The 21,406-nt window shown below is 47.4% G+C and overlaps 1 protein-coding gene across 6 annotated transcripts in view; it reads left to right on the top strand.

Annotated features, from left to right (window-relative positions):
* SCML4 (Scm polycomb group protein like 4) overlaps nucleotides 1-21,406 on the top strand; it is a 107,266-nt gene that overhangs the window by 61,813 nt on the left and 24,047 nt on the right. For 3 of the 6 annotated variants that reach the window (XR_012324770.1, XM_019929526.3, XM_019929523.3), the window contains 3 exons: nucleotides 2,745-2,874; nucleotides 5,067-5,267; nucleotides 9,832-10,026. Coding sequence is in view for 4 of the 6 variants with exons in the window: in XM_019929526.3 (XP_019785085.1) it covers nucleotides 2,745-2,874; nucleotides 5,067-5,267; nucleotides 9,832-10,026 (526 nt within the window). In the remaining 2 variants the exon portion in view is untranslated. Of the gene's footprint in view, nucleotides 1-2,744; nucleotides 2,875-5,066; nucleotides 5,268-7,661; nucleotides 7,778-9,831; nucleotides 10,027-19,257; nucleotides 19,755-21,406 lie in introns of those variants that run through there. The other 3 variants (XM_073789478.1, XM_019929525.3, XM_019929524.3) reach the window with 3 other exon arrangements.

Here is a 21,406-nt window from a genome sequence, read left to right as displayed (position 1 = left end):
AAGCCCGCATGCCTAGAGCCCGTGCTCTGCACAAGAGAAGCCACTGCAATGAGAAGCCCGCGCACTGCAATGAAGAGTAGCCCCGCGGCTCGTTGCAATTAGAGAAACCCGCGGGCAGCAACAAAGACCCAACGCAGCCAAAAATAAAAATGAAATAAATAAATTTTTTTAAAAAAGTAATTGTGATAAAAACCACATGGCATAAAATTTATCATCATAACCATTTCTAAGTGTACAGTACAGTAGTTTAAGTATATTCACATCGCTGTGCATCCAACTTCCAGAACGTTTTCACCTTGCAAAACTGAAACTCTATACTATATACTCTATACTTATTAAACAACGACTCTCCCTTTCCCCCTCCCTCCATCCCTTAGCAGCCACCATTCTTCTTTCTGTTTAAGTGCATTTGACTACTCTAGGTCCCTCATATAAGTGGAATCATACAGTTGTTGTCTTTTTGTACCTGGCTTATTTCACTTAGCATAATGTCCTCAAGTTTCATCCATGTTGTAGCATGTGTCAGAATTTTCTTCCTTTTTAAGGCTGAATAATATTTCCTTGTATGTATATACCACATTTTGTTTATCCATTCATCTGCTGATGGACATTTGTTGCTTCTACAATGACTATGATGAATAATACTGCTGTGAACATGAGTGTACAGATATCTCTTGGAGACACTGCTTTTAATTCTTTGAGAAGTGGACTTTCTGGGTAATTCTATTTTTAATTTTTTGAGGAATGCACCATTTTACATTCCCACCAATAGTGCACAAGGGTTGCAGTTTCTCCACATCCTCATCAACATGTGTTATTTTTAATTTAAATCTTATTTTTTTTATAGTAGCCATCCTAATGGGTGTGAGGTGGTATCTCATTGTGGGGCAAAAATCTTTCAGTCCTACTTTTCCTGCTGCTGTGGCTAATTGGCCACTCCTTTTTAAGACAGGACTCCTTGCAAAAGTTGGCTTTACTTCCTGATCCAGTGCCTCTCTTCCCACTATATCTTAAGCTTATTCCAATCAGGTTCTCATCTCACCTACTGCACCACAGCCTCTCATGTCGAACCGTTGCTATGTGGCCACTTCTGGTCCTCCACGTCTGACCGAGCATTTGACATGGTTGGTTACTCTCTTCTCCATGAGACACTTTCTTCATCTTGTCCCCGCAGTGCCATGCTCTCCTGCTTTTCTTTCTACCCCACTGGATAGAGTTCCTGGTTTCTTTTGCTGTTCACCCCTCTCTTTCTGACTTCTTCATGTTGGAGTCCTTCAGGGCTCAATGAATGGATCCTCCTCTTCTCCACCTACCCTCAATTCTCTGATGATCTCATTCATTATCATGGCCTTAAATATCAACTCGCTACTTACGATTCCAAAATTAGTTCTCCGTTTAGACTTTCCCCCAGAACTCCGTAGTCCAGTATACATACCTGCCTACTTACCATCTCTTCTTGGATCTAAGCATCTTAAACCTGACATGTCCAAAATCAACCCGACCTTCCCTCGTTGTCTCCACTCTCCCCTCCTCCTTCCCCCACCTGCAAACTCCCTGGCCCAAACCCTCGGAGTCATCCTTGACTTCTTTCTTTTTCTCTCACACACTACATCCAGTGTGTCAGAACGTCCTTCTGGTTCCACCTTCAAAATCTGTCCAGAATCTGTCCCCTTCTCTTCACCTCCACTGCTCTCACCCTGATCCAACCTACCATCGTCGCTCATCTACTCTAGATTAGTGGTCCTCTCACTTTTGCTCCTTTCGTCTCTTCTCAACACAACAGTAAGACAGATTGTTTAAAATGTCAGTTTAGATTCTGTAGTTTCTCTGCTCAGAAGAGCTCAGAGCAAAAGTCAAAGAACTTACGGTGTCTTGCAGAGCCCCGTGGTTTTACCACGTCTCCAATCTCACTCTTGCCTCCTTAATGTGGCACAAACACTCCAGGCATGCTCTGCCTCAGGACCTTTGCAGTTGGTATTCTCATTCACTGGAATGTTTTCCCCTTAAACACTGGTATGACTTGAATGAATGAATGTAGAATGGTTGGATAACTAGCAGTAGGAATACTATTTCTCCATGACTACTATTATTATTACATCCTAAAAATCCAGGAATCCAGTTAGGATATGGATGGGGATTGCATATACATTAACAACAGAATGTACACCTTTGCTACTCAAAGTGTGGTCCATAGACCAGCAGCATCAGCCTTTGATGGTCTCCACTGCAGGAAATAAACCCTGAGAAGCATGTCACCTTTTGGAAGAATGTCTCCTGCTGTCTCTTCTAGCAGGACCCAGTGATCTTTGTGAACAGAAAACTCAGCAGAGTGAGCAAAGCTTCAGGATTGGTCACTGGGTGGCTGTCAGGAAAGAGCTGTCCACAGGAACCTCAGGAGCACAGGGGCTCAGGCTGGGAACTGTCCCCGACCCTGCATCCTGCACTCAGGAGGCTTATAGGCTGCAATTCCTCACACCTCTGTGTGTCCCACACCCTCTGCCTGACACAGTCATTTCCTGGGTGGCTCCACTGTAAGGACGGGGTGCAGAGCTGACCTCTAGGTGTGACCCAAACTTGAATCTTGATCATGAACTTGAATCTGAAGTTCAGCCCCCAAAGCTACACAATAGAAAGGTGTGGAAGAATGACAGAGTAGCAGTGGTTAACTGAGCCCAGGAAGGATCCTGGGAAAGTACAGAGAGCATCTCCAGATTTTCATTGACTCCCTGGGTTCTCTCTTGCAGCTCAAGTCTCGGGTTCTCATGACGCCTTTAGCCCTCTCACCCCCGCGGAGCACGCCGGAGCCCGACCTCAGCTCCATCCCTCAGGATGCAGCCACCATACCCAGCTTGGCAGCGCCACAGGCTCTCACAGGTAGGTGAGGCAAATGAACTCCAAGGCTGGGATGGCCTGCCCGCCAGCTAAAGTTACTTTGTGAACTAGAGAGCTGCCACTGAGGTCGCTCAAATGAAGGATTCAGTGTGTCAGTTGGACAGTAGGTAGGATGACCAAATTCTCTGAGAACAGGAGTTTAGTGTCTCACAGCTTGGATTATTTAAAATTGATTTTCAATACATCTTGGATTCAGCTGGTTGCTGTGGGTGGGTGGAGGCTAGAAAGAGCAGTTGGCAGCCCAGACTATCTTCAGAGCTGCGTTTACTTTGCACCAACAGCGAGCCTGCTCACCTTGAAGAGTTTCTATCCCTGTGTTTGTACTTCCAGATCTCCTAAGGATCCTAATGCCCCTCAATCCCACCCAGTGCCTTCCAGTCCAGTTCAGGGTGGAGCTCGGCCCAGTCTCCCTCATGGAGCGTCCACCAACCAACAGTTCCATCTTAAAAGTAACAGCAGTCGGATGGTGTCTCTCTCTCTCTCTCTCTCTCTCTCTCTCTCTCTCTCTCTCTCTCTCTCTCTCACACACACACACACACACACACACACACACACACATCCATAGTTCCCCCTCATCACAAACCATCCGCAGCCCCATCCCACTTAAATCCCTCAGTGCCCTAATGCTGTTAGGTAAAGACCAAATTTTGTAGTATGGCCAACAAGGCCCTGCTCTTAGTTTTTAGGGCCCATCATAGGATCGTAGCATATTCTCTTTCCTTCTTCTGGAATGATCTTTCCTCTAGGGTCAACCTATTCCTCCCTTGCACCTCAGCTCAGGTACCTCCCTCCAGAAAGTGTTCACTAACTTTCCTGCCAAGGTTCCCAGGACGGGCTCTCCTAGCATCTCCCTAATGTTTCTTGCGGCCAAGGTCCCACATCACTTCCTGTGATTCTCTGAGTAGGTCTGTCTCCCCTTCTGGGCCCTAAGTTCTCTGAAGTCAGGGATTGTGTAGATTTTCTCTGTAGGGCCTAGCACACTGCCTGGCATGAAGGTCCCTTAGCAATTAGATTTTCCTTAATCATGTGGGATTAGTTGAAGAAGGAAGCCTGGTAGAGTGAAAAGAGCACAGGCCATGACAACAGAAAGATGTTAGTTAAAATCCCTATTGCACCATTAATTACACTTTCTGAGCATCCACTAACCACTTTTAACCTCAGTTTCTTCTTTAGTAGAGGAAGTAATAATATTTAATTCTCAGGCTTATCTTGAGAATCAAACAAGATAAACGATATACAGTGCCTGGAATATAGTAGGTGCTCGATAAAAACTAATTTTCTTCAACTTTGTTGTTACTGTTTTAATCCTTCCAAAGTCCTAATGGTCTCCTCTTACAGTCCCTCTTTAACGCTTCTCTGCACTAGTGGCCCCCAGGGTAAGATGCTCATACCTGGGCTGGGGGCAGGGGGAGACATAAGAGGAGCCATTAACATGTGGAAGAAAATATGACACCTACTATTAATATTTCTTTTTATCTCATCCTTTAAAATTTTCTATTTTTTGGTTACATCTTTCAAATGTATGTAATACATTAATACGGTTGAGAATGTATATAATCTATAAATAAATAAACACATGTTAGGGCATGTGGTAAAAATTTTTTTACCAATGGGGTATATTACTTTAAAAGTGTGGGGACCATTGGTTGGGCTCACCTAAATGGACTGCTGAGTGTTCATTATCCTGAGATTGTAAGTAGAATCCTCTTTAGAATGTCATCGAATATATAGTCTTTGGAGTAATTAGCAACATGTTGATTTTTTTTAATTACTGAAGGTTAACAAAAAAAAAGGCAAACATTATATATAGCTTGATAGCTTCCTGGGAGGAGAAGGGAAGATTTTGTGTATGTTCCCAGCACATAAATCCATTTATGTACATGGTCCACAATTGTCCATAATCGTCTACAATTCAGATTTGAGTACATCGGAGAGGACATGCCTATTTCTTCCCAACCAGGAGGCCTTTCTGAGAGCAAGCCCTGGCAGCTGGAGGTGATTGACTCTATTGCCTCTTTTACTTCTTAAGTTGGGAAGAACTGGTCCCACTTTGGCCTTTGCTTTCCCAAGACCAGGGCCAAGGGGACATGGCTGAGGCCTCCCCAGTGTGCACGGGAGCCACCCCTGGCCTGATGTGCTTCGATGCTGAGGGCTTTGTGGGTCTGTTTCCACAGTCTGCCTCTACATCAACAAGCAAGCCAACGCAGGGCCGTACCTGGAGAGGAGGAAGGTACAGCAGCTCCCCGAGCACTTTGGGCCCGAGAGGCCGTCGGCTGTCCTGCAGCAGGCCGTGCAAGCGTGCATCGACTGTGCCCACCAGCAGAAGCTGGTCTTCTCCCTGGTCAAACAGGGCTACGGTGGTGAGATGGTGTCAGGTAAAGCCCTGGAGCAGGCTGTATGAGGAGGGCCATGGGTGTGTCTCCAAAGAGGAAAATAGCTGTAATCAGGCTTGGGGGACTGTGGCCAGGGTCTGTCCCCATCGTCTGGGCTCCAGGGTCCTTAAGTGAGCCTGTGTGCCGAAGGTGTCTCTTGGGACTTGAGGAGAAGATACTTCCAGATCTGGATAAGAAGACTGGACATCTGAATCCTCTCCCTTGACTTGCCTTTTTCACCTCCCACTTCCAACCCATCAATAAATCCTATTGTTCTAACTGCAGAATATATCCAGAATCCTTTCAGAATCAACTTCAAAATATCTCCAGAATCCTTTCACGATTCTGGTTCTTTCAAAATCTAGGTCAGATCATGCCCCTCCTTTTCTCCAAACCCTCAATGGCTCCCATGTCACTCTGAGAAAAAGCCCACATCCTTACAAGGGCCTCCAAGTCCTATGTGACCTGGTCCTGGGAACTTCCTTGATCTCCTGGCCACTTCTGTTGAGTCCCAAACTCTGCTCTGGCCACAGTGGCTTCATTCCTGTGTCCTCCAACCATGCTCCTCCTGCCTCAGGGCCTTTGCACCTGCTGTTCTCTCTTTATGGAATGCTCTTTCCCCAACTGTCCACGTGACTTGCTCCTGGAGTTCCTTCAGATTCCTACTCAAATGCCACCTTATCAAAAAGCCCTTCCCTGACCACATGTCTAACACATCAGCCCTTGTCACTATTTATTCTCCCTTCCTCTGCTTTATTCCTTATTCATAGCACTTAACACCATGCAGGGAAGTGGGGAAAGTTCATGGTCTAAACCCCACCTCACAGGACACTTTTTTTTTTTAAACAAGAGCCTTCAGGGTCAATCCCATCTCCCATTGTCACCACCCTCCTCCATTTTCCACCCCAACCCAACAGCATCCAGAGGGAGTGGAAACTGTCACCACAAGTCTGAGGCAGAATTGGGAGCTCTGCCCCCTTCAAATGTTTCCCCTCAGAGGCTCTGTCTGTCTTACCCGAGGCTCTCCACATGCACAGTGGTTGTTACCACCCGCCCTTAAGCCCTGGAGCTCCAGGCCTTTGCAAGATGCTTTGACTCCAGGGGACAGCCTGGTGTCTTCTCTAGCCCAGCATCGTAGACACAGCCTCCATATCACCAGGGAAAAGGGATACAATTCCCCAGCCACAGGGCAGTGCAGGTGACCCTGCTGGCCGACTAAGAAAGGGTCGGGGAGAGGGACCTTTAATGTGGCTACGCCCTGGAAAACCAAAGCATAAGTGTTTTATTTAACTCCAGATTGATCCCGAGGGCTTGCAGATGGGGAGGTTTTTCCAACACAGCTTTACCAGCTCTGATTGATTCAGCCCTCCTTCTGGAGCTCCCTGTGAGCAGGAAGCTGGGTCTGACTTGCTGGTAATTGATTAAAATAGAACTTGGCAAGGTCTGGGTGCATGTGTCTGACCCAGGGTGACTTTTAAGAGACTTCAGCAGATGTGCGGAGAGACAGGACAAAGAAGTACTGCACCAAAGAGGCCAGGAGGAGAGTCCTGCTGTCAGGCCTCTGAGAGCTCCTTGGCTGTCCTCTCTGAGAGCCAGGTTCTTGACCCTGCACTGCCCTCTGAGGTTGAAGGCCTTGTCCGTTTCCTTGCTAAACAGCAGGGCTCAGGACGCAGACCCAGTGCTAAGAGAAAGCTCCTCCTGTACCGTGTGTCCCCACTCTTGAGCAAATCCCGTCTGAGCCCTTTGTGGCCCCTGCCCCCCAAGCTGGGAGAGCTGACCCCGTTCTCCCTGCTCTCCTGCTCGGCTTTTCTGCGGCCTCAGGGGCCTCGGTGCTGGGGAGGAGGCTCTGCAGTGCCTGGCACCAATGCATGAGCGGGCAGAGCCCTGCCAAGTTTCCCTTGGCTGAAGCATTCCCAGGAAGGCTGGAGCTGAGGACTTGGTCATGGAGAATGCAGTAGCGCTGAGGGGCCTCCTCATGCCACCTCCTTAGGTTGTGAGGTGGCAAGGTGGGCGTCCACGTTTCTGATGGTGATGTGGCAGCCCAGCAAGGTGGTGCTAGCCCCAAGGTGGTTTAGGGAGGGACTCAGGAGGAAGAGTCAGACTCTCCCACTCTCCACCTAGAACCTGATCCTTAGGGCACTGCTTTCTAAACATCCCCGTGGCACAACATGTAGAAAATGGTGAACACTGGTGCTGGTGCCATGGGCTAAGGGAATTTAACCTGCTGTGGCTGGGCCTTGGGCCACCCCAAAGGCTGAGGGGGAGTAGTATCTCAGTACCCATGACCCATTCCTAGCACACCTGTTGGGACGCTCTGCCTTAGTCACACTCTCCCAGAGGGGTAGATTTCGTGATCTCACAAATTCCATGTCTGCTTCCAGGAGGTGGAATTTTCCTGCTATGTGACCATCCAGGCACTTCTGGGAATGTATACACACTGATTTATGGCACAGGCCTGATGACCCAGACCTTCCTGCTGTGGGTTCAGTTTCCAGCACACCTACTCTTTCAAGGTATCGGAGGCAAGCAGCAGTGCCCACCTAAGAGGGAATTTCCAGAGTGTTCGAGTGGCCAGGATGACCCCCTCACTGAGCATCTAAGCAGCTCTTTGCTGGCTCTCCTAATCTGGGTCACCTGGAGTATTAAAGTGACAGGCAAGTGCCACTTATAGGCCTCATGAGCTGGAAAAAAACGCTCTAGGCCTTCTCCTCAGTTTCCTCATCCATATTATGGAGTCATAACCTTTTCTCCACTGTCCTCACAGGACAGTCAGAAGGCCTAAATGAGGTGATAGGTGTGAAAGCTCTTGTCAAACTATAAAAAGCTACACAAAAGAAACAGATTGTTTTGATTTCTAATTTAAATGGGTGTGGAGTTGTTTTGTTGTCTTTTCGCTCTGAAATCAAAACTAGCTCTGGTCGCCCTGCCCCTGCCCTTACAGTGTGCTAGCCTTTGAGAGACACAGTATAAAAATCCAGGCTGCCCTCCAGGTGCCGGTGCTGAGGGCAGAGCCCAGGTGGGAGCAGAATGTCCTGCTGGGCATCTTCTCATGTGTTCTGCACCCTGGAGCTGCTGTGCGGGCTTCATGCAGCAGCAGAGGGCTGTGAGGAGGATTACAAAAAGAAACATGCTCTGGGCTGGAAGAACCAGGTGTTTCTCCTAAATTCTGGTCACCCTAGAGAAAATGAGTTTGATCTAGCATCACTGTGGAGACATTATTGTTCTTTTATAAAGACTCCTCCCCTTTAGGCTGAATGAACCCTGAACGCTGTGGTGCTGCGTTAAGAGCTGGAGGCCTCAGCATGAACTCAGGTTTATTTGAATATACCTATATGTCTAGATCTAGACATATCTATCTAGACCTACCTATTGATCTAGATCTATCTATCTAGAGTTGCTTAAAATAAATGAGAGTATGTCATAGGGACACAGGAGTCAGTCTGTAAGATCCCAAAGACAAAAACTGGAATAATTTAGCAATAAGATACATAATATAGTATTGGACAACCCACAACACAAAATAAATATATATATTTTAAACTTTTATTTATTTATTTTTGGCCATACCATGTGGCCTGTGGAATCTTAGTTCCCCAACCAGGGACCGAACCCAGGCCCTCGGCAGTGAGAGGGCTGAGTCCCAACCACTGGACCGCCAGGGAATTCCCCCAGAATAAATATACTGAGTCTGCACTGATATTGATGAATAAACAAATAAATAAATGGAGGAAATGGGACAAGTCTTCCTTTATAGAAGAATTCCAAATGATATAGAGACTCTTCCCTCTCCAGGAGGTAGAGCTTAATCCCTCCACTGCCCTTAACTGTGGGTAGGACCTTGTGACTTATTTCCCAGGAACAGAATACAAAGAATACAGTGGAGGGCTTTCCTGGTGGCGCAGTGGTTGAGAGTCCGCCTGCCGATGCAGGGGACATGGGTTCGTGTCCCGGTCCAGGAAGATCCCACATGCCGTGGAGCGGCTGGGCCCGTGAGCCATGGCCGCTGAGCCTGCACGTCCAGAGCCTGTGCTCCACAACGGGAGAGGCCACAACAGTGAGAGGCCCGCGTACCGCAAAAAAAAAAAAGAATACAGTGGAGAAATGTGGCAAACACTGTCTTGGCCAGGAGATAAAGGTTAACATCCCAGTGATGAACTGTGGCTATCATGTACCACCCCCCACTGACTCTGTGGTCTTCCTCCTCAAAACCCCATAACCCCGGTAAAATCATAAGAAAAACATCAGACAAACCAGATCGCGGGACATTTTACAAAATACCTGACCAGTACTCTTCAAGACTGTCAAGATCACGAAAAACAAGAAAAGACTGTGAAACAGTCACAGACCCGAGGAGACCGAGTTCACACAACAGCTACACCCGATGTGGTCTCCTGAATGAGATCCTGGAACTGAAATAGGACATTAGTGTAAACACAGGTGAAATTCCAATACAACTTAGTTGAAAACAAAACAAAACTGAACAAACCAAAACCTCTTCCCCAGGGCTGACGGGCTGACGGCTTTCTCCAGAGCCCCGCTCTAAGCCGCTGTCTCTGTACTCTTCCAGTCTCCGCATCCTTTGACGGGAAGCAGCACCTGCGGAGTCTGCCCGTGGTGAACAGTATTGGGTACGTCCTCCGCTTCCTTGCCAAGCTGTGCCGAAGCCTCCTGTGTGACGACCTCTTCAGCCACCAGCCGTTCCCCAGGGGCACCAGCGCCTCCGAGGAAGCCCCTGAGAGCCAGGAAGACAGGATGGAGTCAGGTAGGGTTTGCCCTTGTCTGTCTTCCTGGGCCTGCAGGTGGTTCCAGGTGTCCCCACCCTCCCGGGGCAGGTGAGGCTGCCACTAAGGGGGCTCCTGGGAGCTCTGCTGCTGGAAGCTCACGGGCTGCTCCTCTGGGCACCCGGGGAACAGTCAAGGCTGACCAGGACCAAGGACACCCCGACGGTCCCTGCCCAGGCTGCAGTGGGAAGAGATGGCTCCAGCTACTGAGAGCTGACATTATAGCTTCTAGGCCTATGTTATTAGAATTTAGACAATGAGACCGCATCACATGCAATGAGTGATTTTTTTCCTCTCTTCTAATTAAGACTCTTGAGCATTTATTCATCATCGTTGAGTAATTGAAGGACTACTAGCCTAAGGAACAAAGAAATCCTGAAGAAACAAGGGCTAACGAATTGATTACGTTGGTCCTGTCTGGGGGCCTCAGATTCCTATCCAGGTCAATAAAATGTGTAACAGAGTGTCTATCGTGGCAGGAATTTGACCTGCCCATAAATCACATATGTCCTTCAGTGAGAGTGTTTCTCTCTCGTCACAGGATAGAAAGTGACCCAGGGGCTGAATGCCTTTTGTATCACCAGCCCCAGAATAGCTCAGCATAGGGAAGTGGCCAGTGGGAAGTACAGCAAGACCACATGGGCAAACTTGCCACACTGTTGTCTGCCCAATGGACTGCTCCTTCCTTCCCCACTTAGCGGCCCTGAGTTATGGATTTGCAAGGAGTTGAACATGAGTCCAGGTTCTAGATTCCAGGTTCCCAAGGATGAGCAGGCATGTTGCCTTTTTTCTTTCTCTGGAAGCAGTGTTGTTGATACATAAAGAACACATAGACAGTGAAATGGAATCTAACCATTATCTCATTCTGCAAACACTTGCTGAATCTTTTCTGTTCCAAGCACCATGTGAGACCCTGTCTTGGAATAAGGCAAATATGTATGTGAGCTTAGGAAAGTTTTTGAGGTATTGAGTAACCAGTATGAATAATGAAAAACTTACATTTGCAGGTATGTGCTCACAGACAGGCTTAGAGCATTCAACAAAACGATACTTATAATAGGAGTGGCTGTGTTTTAAGCCTAGGAGGACATCAGGGAAGGATAAAGTTAGATTCTAAGCATAGATTTTTCTCACATCCTGTCAAGAGCCTTGTCTACAGTTTTACTTTAAACTCTCAGAGACCTGGGAAACAGGAAGAAATCTGGCCTTTACAAAGAAATGTACCTAATTAAATATAGTTTGTGTGAGCAGATGCTATATACTTCTGTGTTTTTCTTGATGCCTCTATATGTGTGAGCTTGGGAAAGTCTTCTCATGTCTCTGGGCCTCAGTTTCCTGTGTGAAATGATGGGCTGAGTTGCTCATGTATAATGTTCTGGTTCTGACAGTCAAGAATCTGGCCTCTCTTGTAAACCTTAGTTGACTCAGAAACATATTGTAAAGCTCACGTATCTTCCAGTGAATCTTGCAATGAAAATAGCAGATGATGATCTGATTTCACTTCGCACACCCTAAAGTCATTGTTACATTGAACAAGCAATGACCCATGGACATAATCATAAAGCCACGTAATTCATGTCTCCCATTCTCCTTTAAATGAAAGTCTCCTGTGAGACCACTTCTTCCCTGTCCATGGATGAAATTTAGGGCAAATCTCGTGACTTTTCTGGCTCCTTTCAGATAACAAAACACTCTCTAGTAAATGATTAATATGTCCAGGTCAGTGTGATCATCCAACTTTAAATTTCACTCAAAGATGGAACTACTCCCCATTCCCAGCTCAGCCCTGCTTCAGGCCAGTTGCCTGCAGCAGTAAAGGAGGGCACGGTTGGCTTCTCTCCACCTCCTGCCCAACCCTATGTTTTTGCCCCTTCCTTATCTAGCTAATAATGATTCCCGATCCTTCCTGATCAGAGTGAGGGAAGGAGGAGACGCAAGAGGTAGGAGAGTTTTTACTTGACTAATCCCGCTGTGAGCTGGCATCAGCCTCCCTGGTTCTGGCAGGTGTTTCAAGCTGATTCTGCAGCCTGTGGGCTCTTGCATGGGTCCTTTGGTGATCCTACCATCTCTCATCTGCACGTTCCTTGACATGGACAAAGGTAACTCTTCTCTGGCTGGTCACTTACGGTTCTTCCCACAGCCTCAAGGCATCTGTGGGTACATCTCTAACTTCTTTCTGCTGAGGCCCCCTTGTGCCTCCAGACAGTCCTATGGAAAGGATCTAAGATAATCTCACTTCAGATCTCTCTTCTGATGGCCTGCATCTGGTCCCTTAGAAACACCCTTTGCCCAAACAAACTCAGGGCGTGCAGGCTGATCTCAGCAGACACCTCTCCTTTGTCCTGCCATCACAGCAGCCAGACTTTTTGGTTTCTCATGGAAATCAAGCAGTAATCCATTGTGTCTGTTGAGCTCCAGGGACAGATATCAAGCTATTCACACGGCCACATTGAAGCTCTTGGATCACGTGGGGTAGTTCTCTCCACAGTTCATCTTCTATTCAACCTGCTTTTCAACCTCTACAATTTCTTTTGCAGGCTGCATGTGGGTGGTCATCTACACAGGTAAAACTGGCTTCCCACCACCTCTTTTTGCTAGAGCTCCACACTTCTCTCTGCTATGGGGAGACTATTGTCTTGCATCTTCAGCAAAACTGAAACTAAAATTGTTTCATTTTAACTTCCTGTCCCAGGAACCCCCCTTCAGCTTTCCTTAAGTGATCACTGAGGAAACCTTTGCCTTGGTTTCCTCCTTATTCTTTCTCCTTCCAAGCTCACCATGCTGAGTGCAGTTCCTGTCTTTTTCCTGGGAAAAGTGTCGTGCAGCCGCCTCACTTCTTCCCTGGGCTGAGGCCGGTATTTCCGCCTGCAAGCTGGTTTCTTTCCTAGTTGGCTTGGCTTTGGGAGTAATGACTCCAGTTGTCTTCATGAGCCCTTCCCTAGCCTGTGGCTGCTTTGAAAAAATGAATTGCTCCAGTTCTTGTGGAAATTGTTCCCCGTGCCCTGGGTGCTACAGAACCAAGCGCTGTGTGTTTCTTGTGTCTGGGGCCCCAGGGAGGGTGGAGGAAGCAGCTACGGCACAGTAAGCTTTGAGCAGCCCCCTGGCGCACACCTCTCCTACCTGTTTGCCATGGAGCCTAGGATGACACCACTAAAGAGTTTGCCTTTAGGGCTTCCCTGGTGGCGCAGTGGTTGAGAGTCCGCCTGCCGATGCAGGGGACACGGGTTCGTGCCCCGGTCCGGGAAGATCCCACATGCCGCGGAGCGGCTGGGACCGTGAGCCATGGCCGCTGAGCCTGCGCGTCCGGAGCCTGTGCTCCACAACGGGAGAGGCCACAGCAGTGAGAGGTCCAGGTACCGCAAAAAAAAAAAAAAAAAAAAAAAAGGAGTTTGCCTTTAGACTAAGACATTGCCTCTTTAGGATTGCCTTGTCAAAGTTCCCTTAAAGGATAACATATCAAGTTATTATTACCTTGGATGAGGAATTAGTTTATTACCCACTTTCCCATGATTATGGCAAGAAAGGCAGGTGTACTTATAAGCGAAGGGGTGGAGGTCTTCATTGATTTTAGGCATCACATCCATCCGTAGGACCACATCATTCCTAAACAAGATTGTACAGTCTTGAACTCATTTGAACCAGATCCTGCTCTGCCCCAAGGTTGTTCAGTCAAAGCTGGAGTGTTCCAGGTTTGGTGCCACACAGTTAGAGGGTTTGTCAACACTCATTAGGACATTTCCAAAAGACAGTTAATCAGACAGTAAGAAAATGCAAAGCCATGACACATAAGGAACTATATAAAAAAATGGATGATTTGGGGAAGACAGAAGACAAATTTTCTGTTCCAGGATATGACAGCAGGTCATGTGGATTTGGTCTTTGTGGCCCTGAAGATAGATTTAATTAAACCTCACGTCTTGCCACTCAAACTCGGGTCAGGAGCACTGTAGTAACCTGAGAAAGGAAAAGCTCAGTGGCCCTCCCTCACTCCTTCACAACAGATCCCAGGTGTTTTGAAGACACTTAAAGTTGGAGAAGCCTGGGTTTCAGGAATACTCTCCCACGTAGAGGACTTGGCACCTGAATAACCAGGAGGAACTCTCAGAAGACAGCTCCCTCAGGGTTCAGGTGGGGTTGACATTGTAAAGAACTTTGAAAAGCCAAAGCCATTCAGAAGTAGAAGGAGCTGCTTGGATGGAGAGAGCTCCTCATTACTGGTGACAAGTGCAGATGTCCACATGTCAGGGCCATTAGGGTGAACTCTGGCAACCCAGAGGAGTAAGATCAAGATGTCGCCTCTGGTCCCTTCCAGGCTGAGAGACGGCTGGAGGTGGCAGAGGAAGGCCGCGGACAGCAGGAGGTGAGAGGCCCTAGAAGCCCTGGGGAGTGGGTCCCCCAAAGGGGAAGATGAGGATACTGAGACAGAAGGGCTCACATTAGAGCAGAGAGAGGGCTTCTTCCAAATCTCTTCCTCAGACCTTTGAAATATAAACTCTGTCACCAAATGATCTTTCTCCTGCATTCAGGGAAAACCAGGTTTCAGACCCACTCAGCTGCCTGAATTCAGTCTGGAAGGTAGAGTTCTTGGCTTGAGACCAAGAATTTTAGCCATTTTCCTCCGAATCTATTAACTGACAGCCAAATGTTCATGTTTTCAGAAGAAGAGCAGTTCCCTGGATGCTTTAGGAGAATGGAAGCAAAAACATGGATTTGATAACATTTGTGGTTCTGTCAGAAGTCCTGAGATGATCATGGGGAAATTTTACCTTATCTTTGAATGTTGGGGAGAAAAAAGGTCTCAATTATAAGTAAGCTTTAGCCAGATGCTTCTCAAACTTTAATATGCCCTGGTACCACCCAGGCATCTTGATAAAATGTGGATTCTGGCTCAGGAGGGCTGGAGTGGGGGCCTGAGAGTCTGGTTTCTAACAGGCTTCCAGGTGATGTCCGTGCTGCTGCTGGTTGGGGACCACACTTTGAATGAGAAAGTGTGTGCTGACGGAGTCCTGCTCCCAGAGGTAAATTTATTTCAGGTTTTCAGTAAAATACGTCTCTCCGTGCTAGGATGGTGCCAAACCTGTAAAAGCATTGCTGCTGAGGATGACCTGGTGCCCCGTGGAGGTGTCTGTGGGCTGGAGAAGAAGAGAGGGGCGTGAGGGGGCAGAGTAGTCAGGCACGGTGGCACATGTGCAAATCCAGGTGAGAAAGAGGAGGTTTGCAGTGCTGGGGAAGAGAGTGAAAGAAAGGAAAGAATGATGACGGGCAAATTTCCTGGTGTGGCCTGACCACCACCGGCAGCAGGGTCTCTGTTGCCCTCTAAGCTTCTCCGAATTCCTAGAAGACCCTAGGGATCTGTTCTCTCAGACCCTTGTTTACATACCCTCCCTGCCTTATACTGCTAGAATCTGGGTCCAGACCTCGTCTCCCTGCTAGGTAGACTTGAGGGCAGGGACGTGCAGTCCCCAGCAGAGCCTGAGATGTAACAAGTCCACAGTAAATATTTACTGTTTCGAATTCTATGCGACACAACAGAACAAGCTGTCTGCTCACCAAGCATTGGGGAGATCTTCTTTGGAAACCACAAATGTGGTAGCTGAACTCTTTTGCAAGATCTAGTTTAGTGATTGGCTTCCTGCCTTTTGAAGGTTTGACATGATGGGAACAAATTGTTTACTTTTTGTTGAGTAGCTTTTCTTGATACACAGACGGTGGGGGTGGGAGATGAGAAAGGACATTTGTTCTTGAGACTTGATGTTTTCTTCCTTGGCTGGTGGTCTTGGAGCCAGGCACCAGAAAACTATTGGAGTAACAGACACACACGGTACGTTCTGCTGTGGTTGAACCTTCATACCCAGCATCTAGAAATCAAATCTGCTTCCTTGTTAAACTACAAATTTGTCTAATGTAATAGCTCTACAAAGAATGACTATCCAGAGCTTATCTCTCTTTCCAAAAGGTTGTTTATTTCTAAAAGGAAATAGAGCTTATCAAGTGGCATGAGTTCTATTATACAGGAATATCCATATGATCAGTTGGCAAACATTTTCTGAGCTCCCTCTACGTGTGATACCTGCAGAGCTGAGGCCACTTGTTCAGAGCCACACAGAAAGGCGGCAGCAGGGTGGAAGCTGAGCCTAGGTTTTCTCCTCCCTGGCCCTTTGCTTTTCCTCCCAAGCCTATCAGTAGGGCCCCATTACCCAGCACTTGCTGGGGTGTGTGTGTGTCCTGTTCTCTGGCTCAGAAGCCTGACCGCACAAAATGGATGTTCACAAGTGGCTTGTGGTACCCCTGTGTCACTTCTTCTAGCAAAGATGTAAAAGAACAAAACAAACACAAATGCCCACTTAGCAAAATCTAGGCAGAAACTGCACTCCAGGGACATCAATTATCTTTTCTCCTTCTGGGTTAATATCTTGGCCCCAAGGAGTGTCTCTTCCTTATCTTTGTGCCCTAGCTACATCGTTGCTAGACGACATCCACAGGACAGGCAGAGCCTATCATCCTAGACACCAGGAGAACTTTCTCATCCCTACAAAACCCACACAAAGTGGCCTACTCCACCGACACTAGGTGTGGTTTGACCTGGTATTTTAAATAATATATGAAATGATGGGGGAAAAAAGAAATGAAGGAAGGCATGTGCAGGCCAATGATTAGAATATTGCAGAGCTATGCTCACCCTGTCATAGCCACGGGCCATGTGAACAAAATGAGCCATCTGGTTCTCAAGCCATGCATTGGAAAGGGGGTCATTTGGAAGGAGAACAAAGTATCAGTGTCAAGCTCAGTTCTTAAGAATCTTTGCAGAAAGTTTTGATGGAAAGATGAAAAGAAGAACGTCCGCAAGTTCGGCAGCAAATACAAAAGGCCTTCCTATATTTTCGGACAGGTAGGTCCAGGAGAAGCCCAGCCAGAGCTCTTACAGCATGGAATAGGGAGTGTTTGCCAGTGTAGAATTCCTGATCTTAGCTCTGCCTGTGTGCCAATATGAGTTCATTTAGGAAAATCTGTTTATCATATTTTTAGTGATATCATTCATTAAAGTATAATATCTGTACCTATTTTAAAACATTGAGCTAAAAAACAAAACAAAACAAAACAAAAAACGTTGAGCTAAAAGGGAAAAATGTAACTTCTAAGGAAAACACTGGGTTTTGTAGAATTTGAAATAGATTTTCACAATGCTCAGTAATTTATTAGATCCCTTTGTGCTGTAATGATTTGGTTCTCTTTTGAATCCTGTAGATATTGAGGAAGCACAAGGATTCAATAATTATTGGTTAAATGAATGAATGAATGAATGTTCCAATTAAGTTGTTGGAACCTCCTAAGGTCCTTTAAATATGGGATAAATAGGCTACTATTGAATCATGGTGACCAATTTGGTAATATTTTAATAGAAAGTATATACATTAAAATGACACAAAAAGAAATGAAGATAATGCTCCGCTTGGCCAAGATCACAGATAAAGTCATTTTGTGGATTAAAGATGCCAACACCAAAGACTTGAGGAACAGAATGATGATGGTGGTAGATCCCCAGTAGGCTTTCTACTGTTTGGGAGAGCTCCTTCTAGGAGGGAGTGTGGAGGAGAAAAAGAGGCTGCCAAAAAACAGGCGGTATGAACCTTTCCTTCCTACAAGGCTGGTCTCAGGAATTCTCTGAAAGACAGCCCTACCCCTGCCCCCCATGTCTCTCTTCAAATAAAGAAATCTACTGGAAATCTTCCCCTTTGTTCAATGAAACTGTCCTTAATGTGACATCCCTACCCATCAATCCCCCATGAGCCACTCTTGAACCGGGGACGATGCTGGGGACAGCTGAGGCAGGTGCGCAAGGCCCTCTGTGTTTCTGGCAGGCTTGTCCAAAGAGGCTCCTGCCTTGATGGAAGAGTAGATGTTAGGGAATGGGCAAGGTCTGTAAGGAGATCCAAGGAGATGGTGACCAAGGTCTCTGGTTTATACATCAGAACACTGAAAGCACAAGGACTGATGGAAACAAAGGATCAAGTATATGAGATTTGGCCATCCCAAAATCTCCAGGGCCCAGAGGAGCTGTAATTGGAGACTCTATCCTTGGGCTGCTCCTCTGGACTAATACCCTGAGCCCCTGTGGTGGGTCCTAAGGTAATATCTGCAAGTTATCCACACCAGTATCTACTGACCATGCATCAGAACTGGGTTAAATTGTCAAACCATGCCAAGAGGAATTGAAGCAACTTTGGAAACCAGTAGCCTTCTAAGATAAACTCCATGAGCTTTCTCCTATTAGTTGGTAGTTTCTGGGTCTCAGACATAAGTAGCAAACCCTTTGATTTTGGGGGAAAAAAAAATCCCATGAACTTCCTGACAGAGAATTAGATATTCTATAGCAGATACATCCTAGCTGCTACCGAATTAATAGTTACAACTTCCAACCTAGATATGCAGAGTCAAGAGGAATTAAACAAATTCCCCTTTCCCACCTGTATTATTTATCTATTGCTGTGTGACAAATTACCCCAAAACTTAGTGGCTTAAAATAACATTTATTATCTCACAGTTTCTGTGGCTCAGGAATTCAGGTGCAGCTTAACTTGGTCCCCTGGCTCTGGGTCTTTCACAAGGCTGCAAGCATCCCAGAGTTCAACTAGGGCAGGATCTACTTCCTAGCTCATTCATATGGTTGTTGGCAGGATTCCATTTCCCACAAGCCATTGGTTCCTTGCCATATAGGCCTCTCCACAGAGCTTCTCACACCATGGCAGCCTGCTTCATCCACTTGAGAAATACGGGAAAGCCTTCCTAAAAATTAGGATGTCCGTTTAGAACCAAAAGTTATATGGTGTTCTCTATTCCAGGGACTCCAACATTTTCCTGATTAAGGGTCACTTTAAATTTCCCCAGAGTTCTATGAAAGACCAAAAAGAGGGGGGGGGGGGCTATTGAGGAAACAGGGCTTGACCGTGGGAGGTCCCACACTCTCACCCTCCCCCGCCTTCTGGGAACTCATTCCCTTAAGCCTTGGGGTAGAGGCTTGGCAAAGCCGCAAAGAAAAGACCACAGGGATGGTGGTTAGGGAACCTGCTCTCCTCTGGAGACTGAAGGGGCATTCACTATTCTCAAACGGCTGACACTGGGCAAAATTGCCTTTGGGCAAAATTTCCACAAGAGGAAATCTTAAAGACAAAGTCTCAGGCAAACCGGCAACATTGGAAAGGATTAAAGAAGTTCAGGTGTCAGGGGGAAAGTGTAAATGTACTTAAATGGACCCAAGAGGAGTTATAAGGTTGATTCTGAGGGCTGAGTGATCTGTACTTAGAGACGAGCTGGAAGAGAAAATCTATACTGGCCAGAGACCAAGTTAATGGAAAATTTAATTGAAGAGAACGAAAGGCTAAGCCTCATAGGTGGTGTGGCCTGGTGCCCTTTGAACCAGGAAGGCTGGGACAAGAGGCCACAGGGGGCCCTAAGGGAAAACGTGATGAGCTTATCTGAGCCAGAACAAGGGGCGGGACCGAGCCGGAGTAAAAGAAACCTGCAGACCTCCACAAGAACCGCAGTGAAAGGCGGCAGGAGGGCAGAGAGGAAATCTGCTTGTTTCGGACACCGAGGAGTCCCGCCGAGGGCCTCCCTGCCGCCCACAGCTGAGCACGCGCTGGGCGCTGGCGGCGGTGCTGGCGAGAAGCGTGCATGCAGCTGCCTGGTGGCGGAGACCCAACCACTCAAGGTAGGAAGTGAAGCCCAGGTCCGGCTCTGAGCAGGGGAGGGGCAGCTCCACTGGGACCTGCTAGAGTCTCCTGGCCCTTCTCCCTCCTGCCCCCTTCCTCTTTCTGTTTCTCTCCTTGCAGGTCTCTTTCCCTGCATTCCTGAACTCACTGGCTGTGCTCCTTAGGTGGTGGCACCTGGTTAAGCAGGGGGAATAGTTATTCCACGGTTATTCACGTGGCGGTGTTATCAGGCCGACTCTGTTACTTCCTTTTCTCATCTGGGGTTCAGGGCTAGGGATCCGTGGTGCCGCTATCTCTTTAAACAGCAGAGCCAAGGCGCTCACACACGGAGCCCTCTGGACACTGGTCCAGTGGTCTGACCTTCTTGTCAGCCTGAGCAGGGTCACGTGGCCTGCTGGGCTAGGCAGACCCGCTGGCAATCAATCCCAAGAGAGGCAATGGCTTTCAGCCTGGGGGAAGGTAGCAGAGCTGATTGTAGAAAGGGTTCACTCTGTGCAGCTGCTCCTTCAGCTGGGACGTTGTGACTGATACGAGGAAAGGGGAGTGGAGGGTGAGAGAGTGTGTGTGTGTGTATGAGAGAGAGAGAGAGAGAACTGTTTAGTGCTGGGAAGAACAGTGTCTGAGACTCTGGGATTTAGGGTTATTATTGCACTCAGAGAGATTACTTGAGAATAATTTTGCAGATGGTGGTGGTGTCGCTTTTCAGGGCTTCATTTGGTTAAAGAATCCAAGTAAAGTGCCATTTAAAATTCTTTAAATAAATTAAATAGTCCAAGCTCACTTAACTGTGAGCAGTTGGCTCTTGTGTCCTACCTGAAAAGGGGCCAACACCCCCTGAACTAAACCTCCGGCAGCAGTGTCTGGAGTCTCATCTATGGGGGCCCCTCTTTCCTCCCTGGACCGCTGTCGCTGCTTTGGGACTTTCTCTTTCTCTCTCTGGCTCTTGGCTTTCTCCTTCCCGTCCCTCTGCCTCTTCCTCTTCTCTTTGGAGTTTCTGCACTTTCCAGGTGCTCAGCTGACCCTCCAGAACTGCAGGAGGATGGGCTGTGCTGGGCGTCCCCCAGGCCTCTGCAGGGGTGTGGGTGGAGGGAGGAGTCCACACACTCCTGACTCAGACCCTAGAGCTTTGTTCTCCAAACAAGGAGGCTTAGACCTGGTTCAGGTTCAGGAGCAAAGGGGTATCCTTTGAGGCTTGAGTGGGTTTGAAGTCTTCTAGAGTATTTTTTAGCCTAATAGGCAGGCTTTATATGGAGCAGCTGGGGAAACCATAGTCCACAAGCAGATTAGCTATGGTGAAAAAGGCACGTCAGCCTCTTTTGAATGTTCCTAAGACACCAAACCTTGAAAACGTGGCAGCCTTCTTTGAATGTGCCATTTGTGCCTGTGCCTTTCTACTTAAGCATGCCCTTGTGATCGTATGAAAGCAGATTAATCCTTTTTCTGGAGGAAAGATTTAATGATTTATAAGTGGCATCCTTAGTGTCTTGGATAGAGGCAGGGGGTTATAGAAGAGAAGCACATAAAATGCTTCTTGTTTACCCTGCTTTGCTGAGCTGGTGTGCACAGCGATGAAACGGCCTTAAATAGAGGCTGGGCTGGATCCTCTTGTTTAATGAGAGGTGCCAGGGTGACAAGGTAGCTCGTTTCAGAT

The sequence above is a fragment of the Tursiops truncatus genome, chromosome 12 (assembly GCF_011762595.2).
Source record: "Tursiops truncatus isolate mTurTru1 chromosome 12, mTurTru1.mat.Y, whole genome shotgun sequence".
Lineage (NCBI taxonomy): Eukaryota > Metazoa > Chordata > Mammalia > Artiodactyla > Delphinidae > Tursiops > Tursiops truncatus.
This window is presented reverse-complemented; position numbering and strand designations above follow the sequence as displayed.